The 12,913-nt window shown below is 46.2% G+C and overlaps 1 protein-coding gene across 4 annotated transcripts in view; it reads left to right on the forward strand.

Moving 5' to 3' along the window:
- Positions 1 to 12,913, forward strand: part of LOC119167287 (sulfotransferase 1B1-like) — a 234,606-nt gene that overhangs the window by 217,608 nt on the left and 4,085 nt on the right. For all 4 annotated transcript variants that reach the window (XM_075866765.1, XM_075866767.1, XM_037418746.2 and 1 more), the window contains 2 exons: positions 389 to 606; positions 7,990 to 8,119. In XM_075866765.1, the coding sequence (XP_075722880.1) occupies positions 389 to 606; positions 7,990 to 8,119 (348 nt within the window). The remainder of the gene's footprint in view (positions 1 to 388; positions 607 to 7,989; positions 8,120 to 12,913) is intronic.

Raw genomic sequence — 12,913 nt, forward strand, 5'->3', positions numbered from 1 at the left:
GTCACGTGGGTGAGATTTAGGTGTGACCTTTCGAAGTGGTATCAAGACCTTTATTTTATATTTTATTGCAGTGCCTATGAAGGCGAAATTAGTGAGACATGCAGTTTCGAGAGCGTCATTTATCAGTCTAAACTGGTTCATTGTTTAACTTTAGTGTCCCGTCAAGGATAGGTTATACCTATCATTTTATTCTTGACTCGCTGCCAGTTTACTGCAGCCTAATCTCGCGCTGCCTTTATTCAAGCTACGATAACTAAGCGTGGATATTGTTGCATTCGTTGCACTGTTTCTTTTTTCTTTGTAGGAAATGCTCATCCGCTTGTATCTTTCTGCAAAAGGGTGACCTGTGTGTGTGTGTGACCGTGGGGCGATGCGCTGTCTAACGCAGGCACTACGTGGATGGAGGAGATCGTGTCGCTCATCATGAACGGCGGCGACCCCGACCGGGTGAAGAACAAGCTGCTCGTGTACCGGGTGCAGCACCTCGAGGTGGGACCCCCCGTGGGCCACCTGTGGCACCTGCGCAAGACGCGCTCGCCGCGTCTTCTCGCCACGCACCTGCCACTCAAGCTCATACCGAAGCAGCTGCAGCAAGCCAAATGCAAGGTCAGTCGCTGCACCATTCTTGTCTACGTCTTAAGCGTCGTTGTTTGCCTTTTTCAATAGTTCTTTGTACATTTCACATCAATCTGTCATCTCATTTGTGATGGTCACGTAACTGCAATCAGTTATCCGGTTCTTAATTCGTAATCCGCAATCCGTAATCCGGATGGTAATCCGATCATTTTAGCAATCCGTAACACGACTTTCAGACAGAGGTTGCTGTTGCGGTAGCTACACAACAGAAAGCGTCTGCCTCGCGGTCCTCAAACGAAGAGGCGTTGACGAGGAATACCACATTCCCATAGCTTTATTAACACCGCCGTTTGCCATTCATTTTTACTACACGTATCTCTCGTTACTGTCATTATTTTAGTACTAATATGCTTTACACACGTTTTGTGCGCACAATATTAGACCCTTATATAGGCACTCAATAGAATCTTTCCTCACATTTGAGATATTGTCCTGATGCTCTCTGGCCATCACTGGTCTCTGCACCATTGGACAACACACATTGTATCATCCCCTATCACTTACTGTTCGAGGGACCTCACACTGTAGACACCATGCGATCGTGAGCGTCCCTGATCGAACCGTCACAGCTGTGGTTCTAAATGACCCTTCAGAATCTGCAGTAATACTGCGGTCACGCTGGCCATGTGTACGCTGTCTATCAAAAGTGTAGTGCAGGGCTCGGAAGTAACTTGGATCGAATTTCGCATGACTTCAGGCGCCTTACAAATCTGGCTTACAGTATGTTGTTCGTGTTGTCTACAACGAAAACACAATAATTCGCACTTCTAATGTACATTACTTCCAAGCGACATGGTGAAAATGTTATTTGACGTTCATGGCTAAGTATCACACTCAACGGCAGCAGTTCTCGTCTGCACCATTTCGCCTAAATTTGGTTTAATTACTAGCGTAGGTGATTTTTACATTCTTCTAACAAGTGGAAATGACAAGCATATATATGATACTTCCTTTCGTCATTGTCGGTTCGCAGCGGCAAGTTTTGAAAACTGCCGAAACACGTGGAAATTGTCTTAATAAAGAGTGCAATAGTGCCATATTGAAGCATGGCAGTTTTATTTTTAGCGTAGCGAGGTGTTTTCGCCATTTGTCAGGAGAGCCGCGTCATGCCACTTGGAACGTGGCCACAAACGGTAACGTAGGTGCCGATGTGACGTAGGCACTCTCCTTGATCCCTTCCATCGTTTTTTTTGTTTTTTTTTCACGAAAAAAAAAAGAAACAGCCATTTTTTGTATGTGCTGTGCAGAATCATGGTCCGACTAGCCAAGCAGAGAGTACTTCTAGCTGATGTCAGTGTTAGAGTCGTATTTATTACTATCGACTCCTCTATTCCTTTAATGCCAGCCAGATGTGCCCGATCAAGCCGTTCACCCCCTCTCCACCAGCCCTTTCCTGTTCTCACCCGTCGCCTATAGCCTTCCATGTGGTTCGCGTTCGTGGGGGAGAGAACCAATTATACGGTGCCGCGTGACAGAAATGATGTGTACGCCAGGTCTCCACGGGCGGTTCAAACTAAATTTTGTGCTGGTGTTGCCGTGTGTGCTTGCCTGCCTCATCAGCGAAAAAAAAAAAAGCTCCCTAATCACGGACAGTCTGCTCTCGCTTTGTTATATTTATTTTTGTCCCATCATGCTACTGTCTTAGTTGCGACTGAACCGTGAAAACGCAGCCGTTTTTCTTGATCCTTTTTCTTGATCAGAAGTCTGAAACAAAGAATGCTCTTCGCGACATTCGGTTGACCTGCTCGAGATATTGTTCAACTTATAAGTGGTCGCATTAGGTCACGCTTGTACGCAAGATCGATTTCACGTTTTACTGGTTTCGTGATTCTGCACATTGCAAGCGTTGTTCCCTGGTAGCCCAGGAAAGAATGCTTGTTTTACTTTAAGGCCTCGGCACGTGGTGCGCTGCGTCATTGTTCTCTTTCTCCCTTTTCTATGTTTCTGTCGTTTGAGTGGGCTTGTTAGTGCACGTCTGCAACAACAGATGACTCCGACTGTATCGGGCGTGCTTTTGTGTAGACTGCGAACAAAAGACAACTGGCAGTTGTGTTCGCGATTACACCAAATGCAAGAACGATAATGAACAACCCGCTATAGTAGTACCACAGACATTTCGTCATTGATTCGCTCCATGCACGGTGCAGTCAATCTTTCGCTGTACCTTCCATATCGGGAAGGCCGCGCGTGACAGTGTATGCAGCTCCGTGGTTCCATTTATAGTAGCGCCGTAAAACCAAGCGGTGCCGCTCCTTTCACGCTGTGGCCCCCACTGGAGCAGCAATCTTTGATCTTGTTTTTTGCTTGCCGCGTAACCTGGGGATTGAGAGGTGCCGTATAGGCGTCGCTAGGCGGGGCAGTATTCTTTTCTTTCCTATACAAGGCCTCTTTTACCGCTATCCTCTGTCCCAGTACAGAGTTCGCTTTGGCGTAGTCGAACCCCTTTCAATATACAGTTTCAGTCTGTGGTTGTTATTGGCTCCCTGGTCATGTGGTTAGGGTAAAAGGTGCAGTCAGGCCTTTTTTATTCGTAAATGTTTTTCTTCTCGGTACGACGGATCACGGCCATACAGTTGTTTAAAAGCGCGCCGTGTTGACGGAGTGCACCAGAAAGTATAGAAGACTCACTGTGGGGCTGAGCGTTTGTTGCAAACAATACCTGGGACAATAGCAAAATCACGAGCACCGTGTAATTTAGGGTTGGTGTGTGTCTGCGTGCTGATAGCTAGCATGATGAAGCAGCACTTATGCCTATTTTTTATACGTACTTTGTGCGTAATACGCCTTATCGATTCACTATGCGACGGTGGCCGGGCACGTTTTCGCTCGAAAGCTGACTGCAGCCAGTTCGACAAAACTGAAATGGGATATCAACTTGCGAAACCATGCAAAATCGCAGTCAAATTTTTCACTAAACCTCGTCCTTTTTTTACTGTTTCACAGAGGACGGCATGATGCACAGTGTTGCTCACGTAGTGAAAAACAAACAAACAAACAAAAGAATATGGACTGCAAATGACTCGTAGGTTTTAGAGTTTTATGCCTCTTGGTAGATCCAGGAATTTTGGAACAATAAATCCCACATGTCAAATCCATTCGTTACTAAATAACCGGCCAGCTGTGTTTAGAGTTAGCATACCGTACACCACGCTGGAAAATACAAACAGCAGTGAAGCCGCTTTCAGGTTTACAACGAATTGCTGCAGCGACAAAATCTTGCTGCATGTCACTTGCCACACGAGAGTCTCACTGGCAACATTTCCTATATTGGCAACATTCGCTCCAAGAACTTCCTGCGAAAGCCATGGTTGCAAAAACTATCACAAGAAAACCAAATCTCGCATTTCATGATAATGTGCATTTGTACGAGTCTCTGGAATGGTGGTTATAACTCGTTGATACGTCTCTCTCGACCGAAGCGCGAGAACACCAAAGTATCATTCGCTGTTGCCAACAGCGTAACTGCGTAGGTTAGACTAAGCTGGGATTAACAACAGCTGTCTAGAGCGACAAAGGTTTTGGAAAGCAGCAACGCAACGGACCAGAACCAGAGACATCAGCTGACAGAACAAATCGGAAACTAGACTGGAGGCGTTCCACTGTGCGTGAGAAGAAACTAGCGAAGAAAACCAGTATGGTGATATAACTACGTTGACAGAAAGATGCGTTTAGTTGTTTAGGGGTGATAGGTGGGGAGGCAAGACGTTTGCGTGACAGCAAAAGCGGTGAATTTATTGGAGAAAGACCTGCGCTGGAGACTGCCGAATTTAAATTCAAGTGGTGAGTCTCTTCGAAATGTGCGAACACATGCGTGTATTTCGAAATTCCACACAGGTCGATATTTTACCATCGTTGCTCCAGCTATCGTTTTGCTGTTGCACCCGTAATTGGAGCACTTTAAGTCATTATGCATGCGGGAGGTAGTGGCCAGATACTGCACCAAAATGACCAATCCCTCTTTGGTGAGGGTGTGCGTTACCGGCGGTGATCACTGGTGAGGCCGCACCTCAGGCCTCTTAATGCAGTTCCATCACCACGCGGACTTTTTTTTTATCTGGTTGGGAACTGCGTGGCACCGGGATTTGAACCACAGACCTCTTGCATGCGAGGCTAATGTTCTATCACAACGCCATCGCTAGAATGCAATTATTACGATTCGTTAACTCTTATCCCGAACTGTTCCCATTCTAGGCCTCTGAAAACTGCGTGCTTACAGGAGGTTTTCGGAGGCCTAGAATGAGAACAGTTAGGGGTAAGAGTTAACGGAGAGTACCTTAGTAACCTGCGCTTCGCCGATGACATTGCATTACTGAGTAACTTAGGGGACGAATTGCAACTTATGATTACCGAGTTAGACAAGAAGAGAAGAAAGGTGGGCCTTTAAGTTATTCTGCAGAAAACGAAAGTAATGTACAACAACCTCAGAAAGAGCAGTGCTTAGAGATAGGTAATAGTGCACTTCAAGTTAGAAAAGACGATGTCTACTTAGGGCAAGTAGTAACCGCGAAGCCGAACCACGAGATGGAAGTAACTAGAAGAATAAGAATGGGGTGGAGCACATTTGGCAAGCACTCTCAAACTAGTACAGGTAGATTGCCACTATTCCTCAAGAGGAAGGTATATAACAGCTGTATATAGCCGGTACTTAGCTACGGAGCAGAAACCTGAAGACTTACAAAGAGGGTTCAGCTTAAATTGAGGACGACGCAGCGAGCAATGTAGGTGTAACCTTAAGAGACAAGAAGAGAGCAGATTGGATTAGGGAACAAACGGGGGTTAAGATTATTATAGTTGAAATCAAGAAGAAGAAACAGACATGGACGGGCATGTAGCGCGTAGACAGGATAACCGCTGGTCATTAAGGGCGACTAACTGGATTCCCAGAGAAGGCAAGCGAGTTCGGGTGAAACAGAAGGTTAGGTGGACAGATGAGAATAAGAAGTTTGCAGGTATAAATTGGCAGCAGCAAGCACAGGACCGAGTTAACTGGCGGAACATGGCAGATTCCTTTGTCCTGCAGTGGACGTAGTCACGCTGATGATGATGATGATGATGATGATGATGATGATGAAGAAGTCATTGGGACTTCATTGCTTTGTAACTCTACATATATGGTGTGCTTTTATAGATGATTTTAGAGAAGCTTTTATGCACGCAGCTTTAAGCTGTTTCTGCACTTCAATTTTGTAAACTGTTTGGACGAGTTATGGAAATCGGATTACATAGTTTTTGTCACGCTGAAAATTCATTCTCAAAAAAATAAGCCGTAGTGTGAGCTATAGGGGCAGTTTGTTAGAAAAGCTGCTAACCGGATCAATTTTGTTTGTAGACCGAGCTATGATATTGGTTTTGGCTAAGGTAAAATGCACACAGCGACTTCATTTATTAAATTCGAATTTCTCGGATGACCACGAATAACTCTACTTCTAAAAAAGAAGAAAAAATAAAACTATTTTTGAGCCCGCAAATATTATTATTAATATTATTATTATTATTATTATTATTATTATTATTATTATTATTATTATTATTAGTAGTAGTAGTAGTAGTAGTAGTAGTAGTAGTAGTAGTAGTAGTAGTAGTAGTAGTAGTAGTAGTAGTAAATTTGATTATTGGTATGCCAAAAATTGGCCATCGCTTTGTAGTCCGTGATAGCCAGTGCTTGAACGCGGTGATCCCGTACACCCCGCGCGCATATACATTTAAGTTTCTCAACAAAGCAGCGTGCTTTTCTTCTAGTTTTCTCCTTAAATGTCGCCACATATCCAGATGAAACGTCGGTCGACACCGCGACTCCATCACATTGCGTCGCTCTTGCGTGACCAAAAGTCTGCGCGGCTCGCCTGTTCGCGTGCCTCGCATGCAGATGGCGTGATCCCGCGAGCGAGTAATCGCTCCGTGTCGTAGCCCAAAGCGCGTCATTCTGCTTACCCGCCACTGCACTGTCGTGGTCGGATCTACACAGCGCTCGCTTACGTACCACGGGTCACGCTCGTTCCTTTTCCCATTTCGCCCATTGAGGAAGAGGCTCAACTCTGAGCGAATCGTTTTTCTAGGAAAGCGCGCGTGTGTTAGCTCCCGTATACGGCGTTGACGGGACGTCGTACACCTATACGCCCCCACATGTTTCGCCGCGTACCGTGCTGGGGAATTTCAACACCGCCCAAGGGGTAGATGGGGAGTTCTTGCCGGCCTAATAACAGCGTGGCGCGCGTTTCGTATGCACGACGCTAAAGCGCGCGCCGGATACCACGGTTCAGTGCGCGTCGTATTGTGGTGAGTGCAATTGTGTTTGCGGTGTAGCTGCTGCTACGCTTTTACATACGTGACTGGGGGAGTCAAAACTTACACGTGGCATATCTAACGTTAGGACCTCGCTGAAAAAAAAAAACTGGGTCGACCGCTTTAGTGCGAAGCCGTGGTACTGCGCCTGCAGTGTTTCAGGGGCGATGGGGATCACTGTATCGTGAACTAGCGGTTACATTACAGGGCAAGCGGCTGGCGTCGTGCTTGTTTCTAGACACAGCCTCTTCCTTTTCAGCGTTCTTGAATGAAATCGCTGCTTATTCTTGAGTAAAACACGCGATAACCTCCTTAACATCACATCAGGTTATGGTAGGTCATTTGAGTTTTCTCGGGATGGAGGGGCTCCTTGTTAGGAAACAATATTCTTACAAATTCAACAAAATTGTGTGTACTTCACTAAACTATCTCATGCATTGTGAATCACTACCGGAATAATTCGTTCAATATCCCCTATAAGCCTCCTAAGTATTCATTTGTGTTGAGTCACATCCCCATACCATAACTTGTATGTCGATCGCAATGTCTCAACGTCGCACCATTGTGATCCTTTGCTCGTTGACTATAGCCCCAACTTCTTTCTCATGTCTGATAAGGTGGAACATTAACTCGTTTGTAACTGCATCTCATTCACCCTTCGTTCATACTTGCTTTTATTTGGTGATTTGTTAGTCAATTATTTCATTCGTTCATCTATGCTTTCTTTTAATGATGGAATGGGTGGTTGATTGATTTATCTGTTCATTCAATCATTCAAGGTGGAAGAGATCAGTGCTAAATGTCATAAAATTGCACAGGGTAGATAACCAGACAGCTGTCTTGTCTTTAGTCCATCCTCACTGATTTGTGTAACCAACGCCTAACAGTTTTTATACTCCTCGGTTTCTAACACTCACAATCTGCTGCTCTGCAACGAAGCACCGCATCCACTAATATATGCTGACGAGCGTCATTTGTATCGTTGCATCACACTTTTTTGGTCGCGACATTCGATTGTTTATTTGAGCGAGAGATAGTGACGACGGTGCTTATGTTACTACTGCCGCGCAGATAATCTACGTGGTTCGGAATCCCAAGGACAACGCGGTGTCCTACTTCCACCACCACAAGATGAGCACGTTTCTCGGCAACTTCAAGGGATCCTGGGACGAGTTCCTCGACCACTACATGTCCGGCCACGGTAGGACAACATGTACAGCCCTCATATATTGACCTGCCTTGATGGCTAAGTGGTTACCGTGTTGTCCTGCTTAGATGAATGGGCAGCTGGACTGGTTGGTAAATGTTTCCAGAACTTCTTGAACACAGCGCGAGTAAGGTATATGCGAACTGGTGGCGTAACTTCCATACAAGCCCATGTATATAGCAGTTGGCAGCTCGTTGCCACCGTCGCCATCTACGTATAGAAGAGAAAAGTAACAGCTAACATAAAATAAAATGTGACGTCACAACCGGAAGCGGTAGGGGTGTCGTGCATTTGCCCTACATGGTGCGAAATTAAAATGTTTCTTAATTGCTAACCTTTTACGTGCCGTTATAAATACGAAATTTTATTGTTCTTTATACCTCGCTATATATAGCGTGCGCGCGAGAAAAAATACCATTAGGAAAGATGCAAGAACCAAAGCTGTTTTATTTCCGCAATGGTGTTTTCAAAATATACCGAGAACTTCGCAGAGGAAGTTGACACAGCTTTTCACGAACGCAATATCATAATAGTTAGAAATTCACGTTGCCTAATCGTGGAAAACCATGGCAGCAAGCCAGAAGCCTTGAGAACATTGCTTTGGCAACTGTAGAGTACATAGTCTCATTGCTTATCGTGTCACCTTCACCGACACCTGAGGCAAGGGAATGCCGGCCATACGCCAGCGAAGGCAGTCGACAGGGACTGGAGTGGCTATCGAACACATTGTGTGAACTAGTTCAGTTCTGATATTAGATGCCGGTAAACAGTGCCTAGGCTAATGAACTACGGAAGGTACGCATGAAACCACCACGCACAAGTGAGCGATGCCTCGTCGACCCCGCCATGCATCAAACTAAACTCAAGCTCTTATCGCAGATTGCCTGGATGCCCCTTCCCCCCCCCCCCCCAATTTTATGGCACTCAAGAAATTGCACACAATGTACCCTGAACGGTTTCCAAGCCCGGATGGCCCCCTGTGTGGTGGTTATGCGGACTTCGAGCATGTACTGTGGGGCTGCGCCTCTGCCGGTCCCCCTTTCACCCAAGAGGAAATGAAGCGACTCATTAAAGCCCAGGACCAGACCTCTCAAATCCTGGCCGTCCAGAGGGCCCGCGCGAGGGCCGTCAGGTTTAACCTGATGGTCCCCGAGTGGGCCTAGCCAGGTGACGCCGAGTTTACTCGCGTCTATTGTGGACCGAATAAAGTTGTTTCACTCACTCACTCACTCACTCAAGAAATTGAGGCTATCAACCATTTATCCAGGTGTCATTTAAACCGGAAATTCATATTTTACGTTGGCATGACTAGATATACGATTATTTAAAAAAATAAAATAGATTGGCTTTATAGTTTGGTTATTTCTTCCCGGCACGTGGGTGCAGAGTTGAGTGAAAACTTCAAAAGACCACGGAGTACTATAGACTGCATGGCTGTCTTGTGATGACTTTCCGGCTAAGTTTGGGTGTGTGTACGGCCTTTTGTTTTGCCGGCCATGTCTACATAATGTCACTGATTTGGCGACTTCGTGGACGTTTCATTGATATATTAATTTTTATTTCGTGGAGGACTATATATATTTAGAAGATCCTGGGAAAATCATATTCGCCAAAATGCTAAAGAATGTATGCCACAACTGCGCATGCGAGCACAAGACGTTTCGGCACGAATGATGATAGAAAAGAAAAGAACTGTACCTTGCTTTCATCCTGCAGTAATTAACTTTTTGATGGGAGGTCAATGAAAAGAGAATTTCTAAAGGACGCTTCTCAAATCTGAGTCCATTTATACTGTTGTTCCATTGATAATATCAGGAGTTCCGATACCCCGCGCAATTGACCTCCAAATGTTTCTTGACCTTCTCGTGCAACTTCGACCAGTCAGCAATACACGTCATCAATGCACGACTTTTTGCTTCTGTACGGGCTAAGCGCGACGTTTCGTAAACGTCGCAACGATTTTCCGCGGATCATACCTGAGGTTGTTCAACAAGTACTCTGTACAGACAAGCATCTAAGCGCAGATACGTAACGAAACGACGATCGAACGCCGAAGCGTGCTCCGCTTTGTCGATTTCGTAATACGCCGGCAGAGCTGTTTCATAGCATAGCACGCCATGGTGTACAGTCATACCTTTGTTCTTTATCACTTTCTTTCTGTGTAAGGGCATGCGCTGCTTCCGTGTGCATTTCCGCCGTGAACTACGAGAAGACTGGAGCGACTGTGATGACGTCTGTTTCAGGAAGCCATTACTCTTTCTCGTCCGTTGGCGTTATATCGATGTTATGGAGGCTCGGCCGATATTCATCGATCAGTTGTTCGTGACGTCCGGTCAGGGTCGATTATGCGAGCGTCCGCACTCGACCTTGTCGCGTCTACAAATACGAAGGCCGTTGTCTGACGGAGAGGTTGTACGAACGACGGTGCTGGCAGTGGCACGTGGGTTTTGCGTCGAGATGGTGGTAGAAACATTTATTGCCACTCTAGGATGCAGGGGCTGAGCACATGGGTACAAAGTTGGGCAAGAGTACCAAGTTGGGCAAGTCAGTTGACGTTCTTTCTGTAATGGTCTAGCTGCTTATCGAAAGAACTAAGATTTTGTAAAAAACAAGTCACAGTTTCGCCAAAAGGGCGAATCAATGAATGCGATAGCAACATATTCAAGTTTTTTACGAAGCAAGGCTACCATCTTTAGGAGCAATATAATTGTAGTAAACATATACCTGCTAAGCAACCAAGTTCTCTGCGAAGCGGTCACGGTAGATGACAACGGGGCTCGTGCGTAGTGACGGCGTTGGTATACGAAGTGAGGCTGGCAGTCGACTCAGTTAGATCCGGTCTCACGTAACTCTACAAAACGCTGGTTTAAGAGAACGCGGCTGCTACAGGTACACTTTTGGAACTGCTTTTGTTTTCGTGTTGAGAGCGGCGCCCGTAGAAGCTCCCGCCTGCTTTGGGGGCACAAGCCGCGCTGATTGTTGCCGCGATAGCGTGGTAACCATAAGCGGCCCCTCCCACCCCTTGTCCACTCACGAGATGCGTGCGTGTGCAGACAACCCCGGTCGGAACGGCGATGTTCGCTCCGCATCGTTTCATCGTTTTCAGCGACGATGACGGCAAAAATCAGCCGAGACTGTCCATATCTTTGCTATCGCAATAAGAGAACGTACAACGCGACGAAAGGAAGTAATTTCTCGGAATCTTATGTGTCATCTGCAGTCGCTCAAGCAGGAAAAATGAACGCAGAGGCGTCTACGACAGAAACGAGAATACAGTTCCTCTGGTAATCCCTCTCCGCCGCGGTGGCGTTACGGTACTGGGCTGCTGATCCGAATTTCGCGTGCTCTATCCCGGTGGCAGCGGTCGCGTTTCAGTGGGGGTGAAAAGGTAGAAGCCAATGTATACTTTGCAATGTCTGGGCACGTTAAAGAACTGCAGTTGATCAAAATTTTCGTAGCCCTCCACAACGGCTCCTGTCATTATCGCATCGTGGCTTTGGGATAATAGAGCTCCAGAGACTCTACAAATAAAAACGCAGTTACAAGGTTACTTTATGTGATACTGTGAATAAACAAAAATATCCCTGTGAGACACTGACATACCTATAACTCTGGGCAGAGTAAACATACAAGTGCCTTGTTGCTTGCAACTTTAGTGAAATCGATGTGCCTGCGTTCATTCGTAAGTACCTGGCATCGTGTAAGTACATCGTAAGTATCGATGGCTTTTATGTAGCAACAAGCTGGTCAAAGGTAGAGTTCTGTCCTTAATGTGTTTCCATTTTTCTTCCCACGAGGCACTCATTGTATATGATATGACACTGCACGTGCCCTTTCCTCTTGCATTCGTGACCATGTCCCAGAAAGTGGTGCCAGCGAGAGCAAATATTTAAGCGTAATTATGTAGATAGATTGCGACAGTGTTTGGCTGTCCCAGCTAATGACGTGGTGTTGCGCAGTCCTATACAGCTGATATACGGCTTCGAATGTTTAATCTTCCAGCGCGGTATAAAACACACAAGCACAAGCAGGTCACCCATTCCAACTCGGTTCGATTTGTTTGTATATATGGATTACGAGATTCGGTGGGACTCGTTTCGGTGAATTTCACGTTGCTAGTCTCCCGTCACTCTCGGAGGCTTAGTACAGCATGGGTGCTTGAGTGCAGACAAATATTTTTGCGGAGGTTGGGCCTCGTGGGAGTTTTCACCTCGCGGCAGCACATTGGATGCGACGTGCGTGCATGCAGCGCAAAATATTCAGCTCAGTAACCATATAGCTGAGAAACAGAGCAGCCTTGGTAATAATGGTGAATTATTAACCCTCATTTAGCGTTGAAATCTCCTTAATTGTGGAGTTCCTGCACATCGTTAAAGCCGTACCTAAAGAAATACACCTTGGCAATACATGCGGTTGTAATATGAGACATGGGGATGCGGTAAGACGCGATAATGTGAAGCAGCATGTAAAGCAACTCCACCTACATTTGGGGCGAGGTATCACGGAGTTACCTTCCATCGGACGCACCTTTTTGTGGGCTAGATAAGATTAGGGTGCTTCGTTGCACGCCCCCACTGAGCGGGGGGGGGCGCGTGGAGGGTTGGAGGAGTGGGTATGGACTCACTTTTGGTATGGTAACGCCGGCGCGCTCCTCTCGGGTTCTAAAATAACACACACACACACACACACACACACACACACACACACACACACACACACACACACACACACACACACACACACACACACACACACACACACACACACACACACACACACACACACACA

This window comes from Rhipicephalus microplus, chromosome 6 (genome assembly GCF_043290135.1).
Source record: "Rhipicephalus microplus isolate Deutch F79 chromosome 6, USDA_Rmic, whole genome shotgun sequence".
Classification (NCBI taxonomy): domain Eukaryota; kingdom Metazoa; phylum Arthropoda; class Arachnida; order Ixodida; family Ixodidae; genus Rhipicephalus; species Rhipicephalus microplus.